The sequence below is a fragment of the Rhodofomes roseus genome (assembly GCF_022264815.1).
Source record: "Rhodofomes roseus strain CIRM-BRFM 1785 chromosome Unknown C8Q71scaffold_4, whole genome shotgun sequence".
In the NCBI taxonomy this organism is placed as follows: Eukaryota; Fungi; Basidiomycota; class Agaricomycetes; order Polyporales; family Fomitopsidaceae; genus Rhodofomes; species Rhodofomes roseus.
Window position 1 is genome coordinate 613,122 of NW_025952960.1, and position 18,213 is coordinate 631,334.

Genomic DNA, 18,213 nt, shown 5'->3' on the forward strand with positions numbered 1-18,213 from the left:
ATGGCTACCTCATCAATGAGGCAACAAACAGCATGCAGGACGTTGGCTGCCCTTGGGCCTCTAGTGCTGACCGCCCAGCAGTCATCACCGATGGCCAAGACATATGGCATTATTGTAAGGTAATAACCTGGATGGTCAACACGTGCATTGGGATCTGCAAATTGGCACTCCAATATGCGAAGGCCGATGAGAAGAAGGTGTTCAACCCAATTCTACATCTTTGGGGAGTGTGACATCTTTGGGGAGTGTGCCTCTCTCATTACCCAGACGCCTTCACTCTGGCCCGCAAAATGGACGTGGAGCCAGTGATTGGTTGCGATCCACAACATACGTTGATCTCTATTAACCACATATGTACTGCTAATCAATCCAAACAGACATCAATTGGATGGAATGGGCCCGGGACCACGGAAACACCAACGTGTATGGGAAAGCAGTCGTTGATGCGTACTTCAGTGCCAAGACAAATGAGGAAATCAAGGCTGCAAATGAAATGGCTCTACCTGAGGGGTACAACAACGCCATCAGGGCTCTTGGGCAGCAGGTGTATGCCCTAGCCAAGCACTGTGTATGTTGATGTCACTGTACCTTGCAACATACTGACATCATGCTCAAAGGTCGTTGAAGGCTACAAGGCAAAGGGAGTGCGTTTGCCTGCTATGTACATGGCATACCTGTCGAAAAAGGTGTGTGTTTTGCACTTGTATGCGGCTGTACCCAGAACTACACAGTGCAAAAAGTCCCCCAATGTGTCGGGTGTCCGCCGTTTCTGTCCAAATCTTCCTTCATGTGCTAACAACATGTGTAGGCGCAGAACACAGATGCCAAGACAGCAGGCGAGCCTGTGAGCAGAGCAGGAACTGCTACCCTTAACCAAAACACATCTAATTCACTAATTGGTACAGTCTTCAAGCACTTCGAAACTGGAAGAGACACAGGATTTGACAGAGGTATGTGTAGTAACAATCGAGCATTGTGGTTGTCCCTCTATCTGCTATACGTGTGCACAGGGGGCGGCAGTAAGCTGTGATCCTGCGACCAGCGAAGATAAGTCATACCTCACAGACAAGGAATTTGACCTTGTCAAGACGCATCTTGCGGACTACAAAGCATGTGGAGCGCAGTCAAACAGTCTAACAGAGGACAACATGATCGCGCTTGGGAACCTAGTGGGCTGGTACGTTAGAGTGGTGCCAAATGTCGGCAACGGTGAAGAACCTCTGTGGCACGTTGTGGACATGCACGGCAGTGTTAGGGGTATAGTACCAACACTTCCTGCCGAGTTACCAAGTATTGAATACTTCGGTAATCTATTCATTCAACCATTCAACTTCGTTACTATTCCTCTGTAACAAAGGAGACACCCTCTACTCTATTGCTTGACTTCAAGTAACTGGTTACCTTGAAGTAAGTATTATACTAACTATAACCCAGACTCCAACAGGTGTAAATGAGTCAAGGACATGTACTATACACTTCTACAACACTCCTTGATTTTCTATATACTTCCATGTAGCTCCATTGGCTGTGTCCTCGGGAATGGACATACATTGTGCTCAACTGCATGGGACGCACGTCACTATTTAAGTATTCATGCAACTCAGTGTACTCACCATGGTCTCCAGCTCCTGGAGGTCTGCTGGTTTGCTACCTCCACATGCCTCTGCACGAGCTCTCTCTGTCCATTCATTGTTATTGTTCCTATCTTGACAAGCTGGGAAACGTGAGTTATCGGTGTGTCCGGGATCATATGAGGTTGCAATGGTCTGCACTTGCACGCCCGCTGACTTGGTAGGGATTGGCACAGCCAACGCCAACCAGTCCCCTTGAGCATCTATGGATCTGGGCTCAGATTCCTCCGAGAATACAGTTAATGGAGATTCCTCCCTATCACATGGCGGGGGAGTGGATTTGGAAATGCTATCAAAGTGCGCCCACACAGCATTGTGCCTAGGGACTAGTGCAAATGAACTAGTAAGCACCAGAATCAGTACTCTTGGGGGCTAGCTGTAAGCTCAAGCACTCACTTGGACCCGACACTCTTGAACAATTTGTCAGATACGGCTAGGTTGCTGCACAGTATCTCCGCAGGCACGCCATTGAGCTCGAGCAGAGCTGAATCTTGCATGATCTCCCCGATCTTGATAGGGCAGGTGCGAGCTAGAAGTGCAACCATGGGTATGATAGACTCCCTGATCATTTTCCCTTCTTCTGAATCTATGCGTTGTTCAGATTCCATCCAGCCATTGTGAAGAGATTCAACGCACCGTCAGGCCATCTCAGCAGGTTACCAATGTCTGTTGAGAGGTTGACATGGCCCCTATGGATAGTCCATTGTTGGTTGCAAAGAGTGATCACCATAAGTACATAGATTGACCCTGCCATATTTGGTGTGATGTTCAGAATTGGTACCTTGTCCGCCTGAGTACTTGCTTACCTCCTGCCGCCAACCGTGCCTACTTTCTTCCAGGCACACACATCTCATTGAATTCTCTATAAACTGGTGCGTCCTCAACGTGCCCCAGACAAGCGTCCCATATGACCTGCATCAATTTGTAGGCCCTGTCCTTGTCTGCCAGCATACTGTTGCATTCAGTGTCAGGCTGTCAGCCATACAGGTGTTCCAGGACAAACAAATCTCACCTTGTGACCTTGCATGTTAGTTGAATTCGACTGAGCATAATGCCAAAGGAAGCAGCGGTGTCCTGGTGTTTAGCAGCTATGCATCGAGCAAGTACTGCCTCGAGTTTCTCCTAAGTGTTGGCCCATGCATAGCCTTTCAAACCCACATCCAAGTAATGACACATCTCCAGACCACATTTGATAATGGCATGCTCTGAGAGTGGGCGAGTTATGGATGTCAAGAATTTGATTATCTCAGGATTGGAGCTTTGAAGAGGAGCACTGAGCTCCTCCCAACCGGCCCTAATGGCATTGAACTGAATGCCATTCCGAGGGCATGGTGGCCAAAAGTCGGCATTGTTGGGTGTGATTACCATCTCAGTATCTGTTTCATTTTCAATCATGTTAGTACGTCTGTACTCACCGTGTATGAATGATACCTACCTGGTCCAGGACCGCTGGTACATCCACATGCGGTGACTTGGTCAGTTTGGAGACCTTGTAGACGGTGTAGCAAGCCAGATTGTCCGTGCTAGTAAATTACAATCCCTGAGGTACGAAGGAATCATTCTTATGACTGGAGGGCATGAAACACCTTACAGTGGCACCCGATTTGGAAGGAGTCCACGTGACTTTTTGAGGCCCAGATAAGCAAAGATAAGTAACTGATACTAATGTCCTACTGGCGGGACCTAAAATTTGAAACTCCCAGATGACACGACTTGCACCAACAGATACAAATAAATGCTGTGGCTGGCTGCTCTGTCCTGGGGTGAGGGCCCATGAAACACCTTCCAGTGGCGCCCAATATGGCAACTGGTGGCTTTCATCATGTGACTTACAGGTTGGCTAGCTGCTGTGGCCAGCACTCACACTGTATAGAGTCAATCAGTAGCCAACAATAGTAGACATAGTATGCCCATCTGATAGCCATCCATTCAAAGAGTATACAGTAATATTCCTAAGCACTTACAGTGGCTGGTTGGGCTGGAAAGTGCAAAACAAAAAAATTCACATGTGCCTCTGCATAAGTCAAAGCACCTCTGTCTGCTCCAGATACTCACTGAATCATCAGGACAGTGACCTCATGCAGTTGAATGACTTTGTATGTGTCAGTTGCTTCTGTGACACAGCAAAGATGAGCAATATTGGGCAATTTGACCACTAGTGTGCATATAATTGCTTATGTGTCATGTCTATCGCTGACTTGTGTCATTTATGATGACCAGCTGTACCCGTTTAGTTTCCTGTTATATTATCAGGATTTTGCACATTTTTACAAGCTCATAACAAGCCCATTTGCCCTGTATCAGCTGTGGTTTCCTTATTGGGCAGGTTGTCTACTACTTATGGCAATACACAGAACAGCACACTCATAGACCTCATCTGGGCCCCTCTGACTAAACACTGCATGTATGATACATGCTTAGCATCTGTGGGAGTATGTGTGCCACACAGACAGTGACTAGAGCCTAATGTATTGCTTCTGTAAGCACTGGGCTGATGATACAGCAACCAATGTAGATGTATTGAAGGTGTAACATGAAATAGAGTCTTTCTTCTCAATTGGAGCCTTTCAATTCATTGTCTATGCTTTTGATAATATTCACTGAATTCTCCGCATTTGTTTAGATCTGTACAAGCTAGTTTAAGAGAAGAGAAGTAACAGGCTTACTGTTACGTCAACGTTTGTTTTCCCTTATTTTCACTTGAACATTGTACTATCCTAGCATGGGCCCAACCCCATGACGCTACGGTTCCAGTCTTCGGACTCCTTCGCTGTTTGCTCCGGCCCAACCCGGAGCAGTTCACGTGATCTCTGACTCAGTATGACTCGTCCCTTACTCATACTTGACTCATCATTTATGACTCGATCCCTGACTCGTCATGACTCACTCCCCTGCGCTCCTATTGGCTAGGTAGTTGTGACTCGTTCAGGACCTGCCCTGAACTCCCCATGTATATAAGACCTGTGTACAGTAGTGGTCGAACCTCAGTTCGACCTGGTTATCTATTGAAGCTTCACCAGCTCCTTGGATATCAGAAACTCCCCGCTCGACCTGCTAGACGGACTTAGCAGCGTCTCAGACCATCCTCCCCATCCAAGGACGATTAGAACCTAAGGTCCCTACGTTTAGGGTTAGGTTGAGAGCTAGTGCTCTAGGTGTCACGCTTCGCGTAACATAAGGTCGAACTGATCTTTACGCTCCGCCTGCTCAGGCGCAGAGCCCACACATCTTCACACACGCTTCCGGAGTGCCCCTCCGTCTAGGGGACTCCCCATCCACCACGGACTACCGAGTTGAGATCGAACCCGTCACCTACGGGCTCCCAACCCTACCGAACCTCTGGTGGAACGACGACCTTCGCCTCTTCGAGTATCAGAAGGACACCGGTGAGCACAGACCTGTGCTTGTGCAAGAACCAGAACGAGAAGGAGAGAAGCGCATTTGGGCCTTCTTCCACGACACTGTTCCCCTCGAAGAGCAACAGAAACAGACCCGCGCCTACCTAGACACCAAAGGAAAGGCTGCCGAACGGATCAGGAAGATCCAAGACGAACGACCGAAGCCGGCGACTCCAGCGGCTATCCGACGAGAACTCTCGAAGCACGAAGCTACTTCCCCCGCAGTAGGAACTAGCCCCCTGGTACACGTTGTACCCGAAGTAGGCACATCTAGCCTCACCCAGTATTCCTCGAACCTCGCTACAGGTGTCGAAAAGAAGCCTCTCGAACCGGAACTCGAGACGCAGTCGAACGAACCCGAACCCGAATCCGAACCCGAATACGAACCCGAATCAGACGACGCAATGTCTACCACCCGCACGAGCACGGCTACCAAGCTTGAGGTCCCCGCACCTGACAAGTTCAAGGGACAAGCTACCGATGCGAAACCGTTTATCCGACGTCTCGAGATGTACTACAGCGCAACAGGCAACGCCGATGCCAACGATCAACGGAAGATCGCTTACGCTCTCCTCCTCATCGACGACAACAGCGATGCTTTCTACTGGAAGAAGTTGCACATGGACGGAGAAGCCGATGCCCAAGAAGAGGGCAAGCATGCGTTTGAGTCTTGGAAAGACTTCAAGGAGGCCTTCTTGAAGGCGTTCCCCGTTTATGCCGAAGGAGACAGAGACTCGATAATGCTTACGACTCTAAAGCAAGGAAAGACTCCCACCCCTGCCTTCATCCCCAAATTCTGATCCATCGCGTCCAGGACTGACCTCTCTGACAAGACCCTCTCCGGGTTCTTCAAGAGGGCAATCCGCCGTGATCTCCTTGACAAGGCAATGAATATGGAACCACCCACAACCCTGCAAGGGTGGTTTGACCTTGTCCTCCGACTCGACTCCCGCCAGATCTACAATACCAATTACTACGAGGGAGGGAACAGCGGAGGTAACAACCACCGCTCCTCCTACCCCTCTGGACGAGGCAGCGGACGATTGGACGAACCTATGGAGATCAATGCTATGGATCAGAGGGAACGGCAACGTCACCAGGAACTGGGCCTTTGCTTCGGATGCCACAAACCCGGACATCTCCTCAGGAACTGTCCCGAGAAGAGACAGAACCCGAAGTTCACCCAGCGCAACCGAACTTCCCCACGCCGTGTGCCCGCCTCCTCTACCCACGTGCGAGAAGTTACTCCCGCCTATGTACGAGAAGTCTTCCAGGAACTTCCGCTCGAAGAACGCGCCCCCCTCTTTGAGCAAATGTCGAAGGATTTTTGAGTGGGTCTGAGTCATCGATGCGCCCAGACCCCACCTATGCACTCCACATATCCCATGTAGTAACAGGAATCACGCAATTCAAAGCCCTTTACTTTCCTCTCATGGTGATCGGAGTGCATCAAGACATCGAAACGGAAGCTCTCATCGACAGTGGCGCAATGGCCACGTACATCCACCCTCGTCTTGTCATCAAACTACGCCTACCCTCGGTACCCCTTGTCCGACCCATCCCGGTCTTCAACGTAGACGATACTCCCAACAAGAAGGGAACCATATCGCACGCCGTCGCCCTTCGCTATCGATGGAAGGGAACAACCAAGCTTGTTAAGGCGTACGTTGCCGAGATCGGAAGACAGGATCTCATTCTAGGCCATGAATGGCTCCAGAAGGAGAACCCCATCATCGACTGGAAGACAGGCGAGCTCGAGTTTGAAGACCAGACGTACTGGGCCAAACGCAAGCAGAACGAACAGCTTAGCAAGGCGGAAATCCTACGAACTATCAAAGTGGAGCTACCTCCCGCTCCCGTCTATCGGATCCGCCGACAAGTTGAGGAACCACCCGATCGGGCCTGCAGCCCCGAAGAACCCCGTGAACCAACCCCACCTCGACGAGTGACCGTCGAGGATGTTCCCGAAGAAGAACACGAGCGAGCTGTTGATGCTCCTCAGAAGGAAGTTGTAGCGGAGACTTCTCTCTTGGACGAGCCAATTGAGGAACTCCCCAACTTCCCCCCTATGAACCCACACCCTGAACCGCTCGAGAGCGAGGAAGATTATGAAGCACGACTCCGGTCCATGACCGAAGATCTGGACCCTGACGAATTCCTGGCATCGTATGCCCCTGGTGCAAACTACTTGGCAACACTCGCTTTCGTTGAAACACCATTGACGCAGGAACATGAAGACACCCCAGAGCCCCTGCCGTCCAGGCATGCTATCAATCGGATGATACGAACCGGCACCGGCGCACTAATCCCCACGGCATTTTCGATCGGACGAACCACCACGGCCACTGAGCTAGCGCTCTCTGAGTGGGCTGGAAAGAAGCAGAAGATGGTTGAGGAAATTGTTCCTCCCTATCTGCATGACTTCCTCCCGGTATTCAACAAAGTAACGGCATCTCGACTCCCAGAGCACACCGAGTACGACCACGAGATCAACCTGAAACCGGGGTTTTCGGAGATGAAGACCCAGGTTTACCCTCTCAGTCATGCTCAACGCGAGGAACTTGACAAGTTCTTGAAAGAGAACGAGTCGAAAGGTTACATACGACCCTCCAACTCTCCGATCGCCAGTCCTTTCTTCTTCGTTGGAAAGAAAGACGGAACGTGGAGACCCTGTCAGGACTACCGAAAGCTGAACGAGAATACGGTCAAAGACCGCTACCCCCTCCCCCTGATCTCGGACCTCATGGACAAGTTTAAAGGCGCAAAGATCTTCACCAAGATGGATCTGCGCGCCGGCTATAACAATGTCCGAATCAAGGAGGGTGATGAATGGAAGGCAGCTTTCGCGGTTCCCGGATCCAACCAGGGTCCACCACGACTATACGAACCCACGGTCATGTTTTTCGGTCTATGCAACTCGCCCTCGACGTTCCAACAGATGATGAACTCCATCTTTGAAGATATGCTAGCTGAAGGCTGGCTAGTCATCTACATGGACAACATCCTGATCTACTCCGCAGACACTGCGACACACCACGAACGGACTCGCCGAGTTCTCCAGCGCCTCAAGGACCACGACCTCTATCTCAAACCCAAGAAATGCCACTTCGACGTCACTGAAGTGGAATTTCTGGGAATGATAATCCGACCGGACACCATTGCCATGGACCCCGTGAAAGTGAGCGGAATCGCTGACTGGCCCGTACCCGAATCAGTCAAACAAGTCCGCTCCTTTGTTGGATTTGCGAATTTCTACCGACGGTTCATCCTCCACTTTTCTGAGCGTGCACGACCCCTAGTGGACCTCACAAAGAAGGACGTACGATGGCATTGGGACGAGGAGCAACAACTCGCCTTTGAGGATCTGAAGCACGAGTTTACACGTGCTCCCACCTTGGTCATGCCAGATGAAACCAGGCCATTTGCTCTCGAATGCGACGCCTCGAAGTTTGCTACCGGCGGTGTCCTGCTACAGAGTGATGCAAACGGAGACTTGCACCCCTGCGGCTTCATTTCCCAGTCCCTGAACCCCGCCGAATGGAACTACAAGATCTACGACCGCGAACTTCTCAGCATCATACGCGGTCTGGAGACCTGGAAACACTATTTCCTTGGTAGCCCGCACAAGCTCCAAATCCGCTCAGATCACCGTAATTTGACCTACTGGCGCACCGCGCAGAAGCTCAATCGACGACAAGCACGATGGTCACTGTTCCTCAGCGAATTTGACTACGAACTGGCACATGTCCCTGGAACGCAAATGACCATCGCCGACCTTCTATCCCGACGCAGCGACCACGATACCGGGGCTGATGACAATGACGACATCGTAATGTTAGCCCCTCAGCTCTTTGTGCGAGCCATCAATGCAGATCTCCTCGATCGCCTACGAGACTGCCATGAAAAGGAACCCATGGTAAAGGAGGCTTTCGATGCCCTCCTTGGCAAAGGACCTGCACCTGCAAAGACCTCGCTTACGGATTGGCAGACGGACGGAGACCTGGTATGGTATCAATCACGTGTGTATGTTCCCCCGGATGCGGGACTCCGACGGAACGTAGTACGCTTGTACCACGAGCTCCCCTCCGCAGGTCATCCGGGCATCCACAAGACGACCACCCTCGTGCAACGCGACTTCTGGTGGCCTGGAATGGGACAATTCATCGCACGATACGTCAAGGGATGTAGAATCTGTCAGCAGATGAAACCGAACACGCATCCCACTGTGACTCCACTCATTCCAATCCCGCCGCAACACCCTGCCACACCGTTCTCTTGCCAAACAATGGACTTCATCACTGCACTCCCCGAGACTCCCCGCGGACATAATGCTATTTATGTCGTGGTGGACCACGACTCTACGAAGGGGGTAATTTTCATCCCATGCACAGACCAGGTGGATGCCGAAACAACCGCCAAGATGAACCACGACCACGTGTACCGACGCTTCGGACTTGCACGCAAATTCATCTCCGATCGTGGCCCTCAGTTTGCATCCAAGGTCATGGGAGAACTCTGCCGCCTGACCGGAATTGAACGCGCACTATCCACGGCGTACCACCCCCAGACTGATGGCCAGACGGAACGAGCCAACCAGGAACTCGAGATATTCCTCCGAATCTTCTGCGCGAACAATCCTGAAACATGGGACGAGATGCTCCCTGACACCGAGTTTGCGCACAACTCCCGACCTCATTCCGCCATCAAGATGTCGCCATTCTACGCAATGATGGGATATGAACCCCGAGGAATCCCCCACATCACCGAAGTTGCTGACTCCCTGACCACGGAAGAACGACTCAAGCGGCTACAGAAAGCCCGAGAAGAAGCCGCATTCGCACTAGAAGCTGCGCAACGAGTCATTGAGAAGAGAATCAAGGACCGCACACCTGCTTTCAAGAAGGATCAGCAGGTATGGCTCGACACGCGGCACCTCCGCCTCCCCTACGCCACAAGGAAACTAGCTCCTAAGAAGGAAGGTCCTTTCAAGATCACCGAGGTCATGGGAAGAGCGACGTATCGCCTCCAACTGCCTCCGCAATGGCAAATCCACCCTGTATTCCACGCCGGTCTCCTATCCCCGTACAATGAGACCGAGGAACACGGCCCGACCTATACAGAACCTCCCCCGGACGAAGTAGACGGAGAAAACTCATGGGAATTTGAAGCTATCCTTGGTCACAAGGGCACGGCAAGCCGACGCCAGTACCTCGTGAAGTGGAAAGGGTACCCTCCCAGTGAGAACTCGTGGGAACCCGAAGACATCTTCCTGGGCACAGGGGAAGAGACCCTCGAGGAGTACAAGCGCGCGCACCATCTCCGACTCCTCTACGAGTATAAAGAGAAGAGCCGTCTTGGAGTGGTGAGACTCGGACCCCAAGACGACAACGCTTGCGACTGCTGAGTCGAGCTCTATGCCCTCCACCGCTGCCTACGACGACCTTTCTCTCAAGGCTTACTACGACGCGTGGGTCATCACCCAGCTCCCCTATCTCGGCCTGAACCACAAGCAACGTCTCCCACTTGACCCCCGTTACCACCTCTGTGACAAATGCCGATTCCGAGTGCGCACCAAAGGACACGAACTACGATGCCGCCCCACTCCTCGGCCTCCACGCAAGGCAACCCCCTCCTTCCGACCCGCGACTCGACCTCCCTCTTCGAAACCATCCTTCGTACGAAACCACTTCCACCAGGGACACTCAACTGGCCCCTCGCCTCCCAGGTCCTCTGCGCACCCGGGGCCCTCCTCACGCAACTTGAGCATGATGGTTTCATCAACGACGACCCCAACGTCGTTCTCGATGCAATGGACACACTGACTGACCTCTATGAGGCAGCGGCGGACGTTTGGGTCCAGCAGGACCTCCTCGAGGACGCCATCCATCTCTTCATATCCCGACGAGATGCCTCCGCACGACGACTCCTCCGACGTTTCAAGGAGCTCAAAGACTACTCCGCGGTCAAACAAGCCGCTCGCCACCTGATCCCCATCAACGATATCACCTACTCTCGCGACTTCATCGTAGCCCCCACTTTCCCGAATGTCGACGCACGCGACCTTGCTCGCATGATCACCAACTACTCCCCGTGCATCGTCTGCCAGGGCACCGATGCTGACTACCACCGAACCATCGACTGCTCTCACTACCGCTGCCCCCGATGCAATCGTCGCCAGCCGGGACATACCGAGGCCCTCTGTTCAGCTTCCGAAGCTGAAGCACCCACGTTCCCGCCGGACCTGCGATCCCTGAACGACCTGATGCGTGGAGGTATCTTCACGCAGTCCGTCGCCCACCGCTGGCTGATGGAAGCCAACCATATCTACTCCGCGCTCAGTGGTCTCATCACCTCCCGACCAACCGAATTCCTCCCTCCTACCCTACGCGGCAAACGGATCGGATTCGAGCAGGCCAATAGGTGGTATGTGGTCCGGAATGGTCGCATCGACGGCATCTTTGTCAGCCTTACCCGTGCCACGGTCCTGGCCATGCACGTTGAGGCAGCAATGATCTCTGTATATGAATCCCGCGAAGAGGCCCGTCGAGCCGGCGACTCTATGCACGACGAGGACCATCCTTTCCTCGACGAAACCTACCTGATCGGCGCCCGTCCTCCTCGTAGCGAACGACGTGCAAATACCGGAGTCCGACCCCCGACCCCTCATCCTCGACCATACCTCGGCGGAATCCTTACCTCGCCTGGACTCACGGACGTGGACCTGGATTCCCCGGTCGACGATGACGGCAGAAGAAACCTCGTCATCCAGACGTTGGAGCCCTCCTTTGGCCTTTTGGAGGAAAACGACGAGAATGTGCCTGTCCGGTCGATCCCGACGCGCGAGGCCCCGCCTCGCCCCCCTCACCTAATTCGCCCCGAGCCGGTACGTCAACCCCTGGCGGACTTCACTCAGGACCTGGAACAGGTCCCTCTCCGCCAACTCGCTACCACTCCTACGTCATCCTTCCAACCCTCACCCACAATCGCCTCACCGGTATCGGGCACGTTTGAGCTCCAGCATACCGATACTGGAGAAGTCGACGCCGTCATCCACCGTCATCGTGACGGGTCCACCACCATTCAGAATGCTCCGCCGCCGCCGCCTTATTCTTAGAAGATCGACGAGGTCGTCGACCCTAGGAAGGGGCTTATGTTACGTCAACGTTTGTTTTCCCTTATTTTCACTTGAGCATTGTACTATCCTAGCATGGGCCCAACCCCATGACGCTACGGTTCCAGTCTTCGGACTCCTTCGCTGTTTGCTCCGGCCCAACCCGGAGCAGTTCACGTGATCTCTGACTCAGTATGACTCGTCCCTTACTCATACTTGACTCATCATTTATGACTCGATCCCTGACTCGTCATGACTCACTCCCCTGCGCTCCTATTGGCTAGGTAGTTGTGACTCGTTCAGGACCTGCCCTGAACTCCCCATGTATATAAGACCTGTGTACAGTAGTGGTCGAACCTCAGTTCGACCTGGTTATCTATTGAAGCTTCACCAGCTCCTTGGATATCAGAAACTCCCCGCTCGACCTGCTAGACGGACTTAGCAGCGTCTCAGACCATCCTCCCCATCCAAGGACGATTAGAACCTAAGGTCCCTACGTTTAGGGTTAGGTTGAGAGCTAGTGCTCTAGGTGTCACGCTTCGCGTAACACTTACATCGCTTACTAAGTGCCCATTAAGCGCCCGTGTGCCATTCAGAGTTGCATCCACCTGGAATTTCCAGATGGATGCAACTCCATGTGGCAGGGGAGAGATGCCGATTGGCTGATAAGCCCATTTCCTTGCCCTGTTAAGGCAGGCCTGCCGATGTTTGGGCTGAGTTTAAAATTCAGCCACAAGGCCATTAGTAGCACAGTCACTCTGTGACTATAGGCCAATAAAATCCGTAAAATCTTCAAAATATTATGCTTTGTAGCCCTCACACTATAGAGTCTATGGCTAGTCTTACCTTCTCATGCACTTCAATACTCAGGGCACAATTCACAAAATAAAAAAATCACACAAATGCCTCGGTGATATGCTTGTAGTCCTTTGCATCTGGTAAATGATATCTAAGAATGCAATTGTATGCCTATAAGCACCTTTGTGTCTAGTAGTGTACATTACAAATCACTTGCTGTTGTTTCTGGTATGTGGCTCCACCTTTGTAGATGTAGAGGCACATGTGAGTTTTTTTGATTTGCATTTTGTGGCTTTGCTAGCCATTGTATATGCATAGCATTCACATTTCATCTTGCAGTGTAGTCTCCCAGACTCTGTTGCAAACTGCTGCAAAGTGAATGGCCCTTAACAGGATTCACCATTCTCAGCCCAGCAACAAGTTTCATTGAATCCAAAAAACCTCGAAATATTCATGCTAGTAGTCCTCATACTATAGACTCTATAATGGGTATCAGTTTGCTGTAGTGTCCATTACTCATGCCACAATATGCAAAACAAAAAATGCGCAAGTTGTCATGGTTTTTTTTACTTCATGCACATGATTCAAATAAATAACACAGCATATCCACATTTTTAGACCCACTGGATAGTGTATCATTGCTAGACTACTGAATAAAGATGCAAAACTGGGAGATTGGATCCAGGGCAACTTTCATCAGACATACAGTTCATAAGGTTCCTTAGATAATATCTATGCAGGATAGCAATGACACTCCCTTAGCATACTGCTACTTTTGGTCAAAACTGCCCTTTTGAGTGTTACTGCTCTTCCATGGCCTTGATAAAATCAAAAATACCCCAAAAATCCACAATGGTATGTGTCATATCATAGATGTGATCTTGGGTATCACTTTACCATGTAGCTCACTAATGAGGGCCCCATGCGCACATCAAGCACAGAGAATTCCGACTAAGTTTGGTTTCTCTCCCACTTATCTGATTCATATAACCATATATCATACTCACAGACATTCCATCAAAGTATCTGGCTACTATATGGGGCAGAAGGAAATCCCTGTGAGTTGGTGGTTTGCTAGTTGAAGAGAGCTCAATAATCATTACAAAATTAGGGCTTGACAATCTTTGTGGCATTGCTTCACAACAGTGATAGCTTCTGTGTAGGTCATAAGACTGCATTTATGTAGCATCCAATGAAAATCATTGAGTGTTCACTGACTTCACTACAGGGATTCCAGCAGCTATCTGTGTTTTACCAGGCAAAATGAAGCATACTTACATGTTGGATCAATACTATATAGGTACTACCACCAGAATACATCTCCACGTTCCTATTTGGTCCAACCTATGCCTACATCACCACATAAAGGGTCACTCAGCATTGTGTAATTTATGCCAATGTGCATGCCATCACTCAAAATCAAACAGAAATTAATGGGTAGAGATTCAATGAGAACACTGGCTCAATAGGGGAAGTCATAAATACATGTTCCTGAGGCAGATGGCCTTGGAGCTCATGGAAGGAAACCACATTGTTTTTTCATTAGCAAGTGGCTGTAACCCGCCTCCCTGCAGTTACTACAATACATCACTATGGACACTTACCTTACACCAACATCATGGTTCCGCACACATACCCGTCACCGTTCCTTCATGTTACCTAAGTGATTCCCTTCATGTTTGGATTCACACCTTCATTGTCCTTTAGTCTCTACTATTCGCAATGAAGGTATGTACTTCAGTACACCGTGATATGCTTGTACTTATGAGTCTCTACTATTGCGCAACAAAGACACTCGGTTCCTGTTCTTGTTCCGAGTGATTACCTGGTGTTAGGGATAGAGGCTTGATAGCCGCAGAGCGCACAGAAAATCATTAGAAGTGTTGACTTACCGAGTGGCTGCATCAGTGAAGGTTTGTTATGTGCTTATCTTACTCTCCTTATCTTTCCTTTATTCCACTGAATGGACATCAATGTAGCACTTTCATTGTTTTATTACCAAGGTATTGATTACCGAGGTTTTGATGTTACTGCATCTACTAAACGGACTGTTACCGAGTTTCTAGTGTGTTCTTACTCATTATGACCAGATGCTTTCAGTACTGATACAAGAGCTACTGTATGCTCAGTAAATGATGGTTATTACCGATCAATCACCAAGTTATAATGGTTTTGTATTGGCATAGAAAGGAATGGCTGTGCGACAATTACCGTGTTGAATGGCTGTGCTATCCTTAGGCTGTACACCAAAAATGCGGACTCTTGCATGCCTCAGTAATGCCTCGGGAATCACAGTCCTGAAACAGTGGCTGTACTGTGGCTATACTAGGATGACTTGGTAACATAGCTTGCCTCGTTGGAAACAATGAAGTGTAAGGCTATGATCCTATTGTTCTCCTAGAATGGCCTCGGAAGCGGTGTAAATGAGTCAAGGACATGTACTATTCACTTCTACAATACTCCTTGATTTTCTATATACTTCCATGTAGCTCCATTGGCTGTGTCCTCAGTAATGGCATAAAAGGCCATTCCTGAGCATGGTCAAGTAAATCCATCTTCAATCTACCATCTACTCTTCACCAAAACGCACCCTGTGTGCCACTCAAAGTCTTACTTTGCCGCAAGTGCTAAGTTAGCCATACTAGCCACTCAACCACTCCTCTTACCGACACGCTCTAAGACCTGCGACAGTGAAACGTTACTTAGTACAGTCCTTGCGCTACTAGTAAGATTAAGTAACTCATTGACTGACTTCACAAGTTGGATTCAGTAAGAGAAGGTGCTTAGTCATCATCTACTTCTGTAAACTTGTTACCAACATCAATAGATCTCTGTATCAACTAGTTCCATAGTAGCATGTCTCAGTGGCATTACTATAATTAAAGTGGTTAGCCTAATCAGCAACTCAATTGACACTAAAGCAAACCTTATAGCCATTAGCTGGCTGAGGATTCATTGCCTTAGTGAGCCCCTCTTGAAGCACGGCCTCATGCTGCTACATTAGGGTTTTGTAACTTGCCATGGTCACTGTGCAGTCAAAGCTGGCTGTTCAGACTTCCCTTTAACTTCTGTTGTGCAACTTCAAAACCGAAAAAGCCCATTCCTTCGGAATCAACCTCTGGATACTAATCCTCTGTATTCAGACTTCATACTCTATTCTAAAAAGCTCTAAACCTCAGCAATAATCCCCATTCATTGCCAACTCAAATCCATTCTTAGCTTACTCTTCCCAGTTGAAGGGCAGTACTGCATACTTGTATAGCAGCACTGACTAAAGTCCCACCCTCTTTTGTATTTGTTGTGGATCTGGTATCCTCATTACAGCTCAACTTTGCGCCATCTCGGCAATTGCATTGCCGAAGATTACCGAAGACTTTACCATTTGTTACCACTTTGTATGAGCAATACAAATCTCTATTACCGAGGTTACTATTCCTATTGACTCGGCAATAAACTCGGTAAGTAGCTGTCATTAAATCAAAAACAGAACCATAACACCCGGTGTGCAGACAGTGGGCTTACAGTGGCTATATCTGTTGAATGTTTTTGATGTGTATTCTTTCTGTTTATCTTTCCTGTCAAAAATTCACAGGCCATCATTGTATGCTTTCATTGTACTATTGCCAAGATATTTGGACACTGACATTTCAATTCTTTGAAGCACAACAATGCATATACTATCTGGACTATTAGTGTGACTGTTTCCCAATTTCTGTTGTGTTCCTGCTCATTCCAGTTGTGATAAGATCCTTCAGTACTGATATAATTGCTGTTGTATGCTTGGTTAGTGATGATGATACTAATCAATTACTAAGTTATAATGGTAGACTCTATTCTGGTAACCATGTCAAGCATTATCAGGGTTTTCACAACATCTTACCACTTTGAATAGCTCAAAGAGATCTATTTCACTGAGATTCAAATCCCTATTGACAGGGTGATTAACTATGTAATCAGATGTCTAAAATTGAAGCAGAGATATGACAGACGGGAACTCAAACAGGGCAGAGAATGTAAGAAAATATGTTCATTGACATCATCACTCACACTTGGCAGTTCTCTTATGACATCTGTTTGATCATCAATGGTTGATTGTAACATACATATATGCAAGCCATCAATTTGCTGATTGTACTGTAGCAATCAGTGACTGATAAACACATCATAAGGCAACCTCCCTGTGCTCTAGATATGTCAGGCACACATTTAAATAATGAAACCATATGCCTGAGCCCAAGGGGCATACATATGCAACTTGACTGTTCTGACACCACATTGGCATGCCTATGCACCCTCTAAAATGTGATTTTACATGTGACACCATCATAACTGTTCATGACACCAATCAGCAATAGCATCTGCTGAAATGGAGTGACTACTTGCAATGAATGCTGCTAGATATATGACTGACTCACTTGTGCATTCATTACAATCATGTAATTCATTTTGAATAATACTTGTCAGCTATTATGCACCCAACAGCATCACAGGCACAGATTATAAAATGGACTGAGGACCAAAATTGTGCAATAATCAAAACAGAGGTTAGAGAACATATAAGTGGTGAGGAGTGAGAAATGATTACCAAAGCAGTGTTCTAGCCATAGGCAAGGCATTTGAACTCACAATTCTGTGGACCCATGTAGATTAAATGATGGATGATGGGCTCAATAGTTGTTGGTATGTAGATGGTACCATGTCTGTAGGGAAGCCTGGATGTGTAAGTTCAATCATGAAGAAGAATAGTGGGGTTATCAAGGCATGCACAAGTCAGAATCCAAAGTGGGAGATATGTAAGATTGAATGTCTGGAGCTGAGGAGGTAGTATTACAGATGTGACAGTACTAGACATGTTGCCTGCTTGCTCTGAGATTTCAAACTGAAGGGATTGTATTGCCAGACATGGCCCGCTCCCCAGCAAGTCTCCTCATAGTACCTGTTGTCGATCATTCCCATTATGCTGCCTTTGCTGTTGCAAACGTTCCAGTTGTTGCCCCCGGCCAGCTTTAGCGTCCAGTCAACGGCATGATGCTGGGGTATAATTGGTGGAAGTACTACCGCAATTGGTTTGGCCTTGGCCTTGGCCTTGCCCTTGCCCTTACTGGTGGTAGGCTCAGTCGACGCTTTTGCTACCTTGGCCTGCTTTGTCTCCATTCTTTGTCAGTACATTCCTTTGATCATCCACGTTCCATACCGACCTGGGACCTTGTAGCTCGCGCTGTTGTTGCAGTCTTCCCAGTGGTGCTTCTCTCAGCACATGTGGAGCAGTGGAGGG

At 49.2% G+C, this 18,213-nt stretch overlaps 2 protein-coding genes across 2 annotated transcripts; one reads left to right on the plus strand and one right to left on the minus strand.

Annotated features, from left to right (window-relative positions):
- Window positions 1-1,352, plus strand: C8Q71DRAFT_721216 (uncharacterized protein; the record flags this gene model as incomplete). The annotated part of the gene is made up of 7 exons (XM_047921425.1): window positions 1-119; window positions 268-305; window positions 378-568; window positions 618-686; window positions 809-844; window positions 906-950; window positions 1,011-1,352. 7 exons carry the CDS (start codon window positions 1-3, stop codon window positions 1,350-1,352), a joined length of 840 nt encoding a protein of 279 aa, XP_047782186.1.
- Window positions 1,353-1,576: 224 nt separating this feature from the next.
- On the minus strand, window positions 1,577-3,026 carry C8Q71DRAFT_721217 (uncharacterized protein; the record flags this gene model as incomplete). Its single annotated transcript, XM_047921426.1, has 7 exons — window positions 1,577-1,579; window positions 1,614-1,950; window positions 2,028-2,217; window positions 2,268-2,320; window positions 2,479-2,583; window positions 2,644-2,753; window positions 2,790-3,026. 7 exons carry the CDS (start codon window positions 3,024-3,026, stop codon window positions 1,577-1,579), a joined length of 1,035 nt encoding a protein of 344 aa, XP_047782187.1.
- Window positions 3,027-18,213: the final 15,187 nt, after the last annotated feature.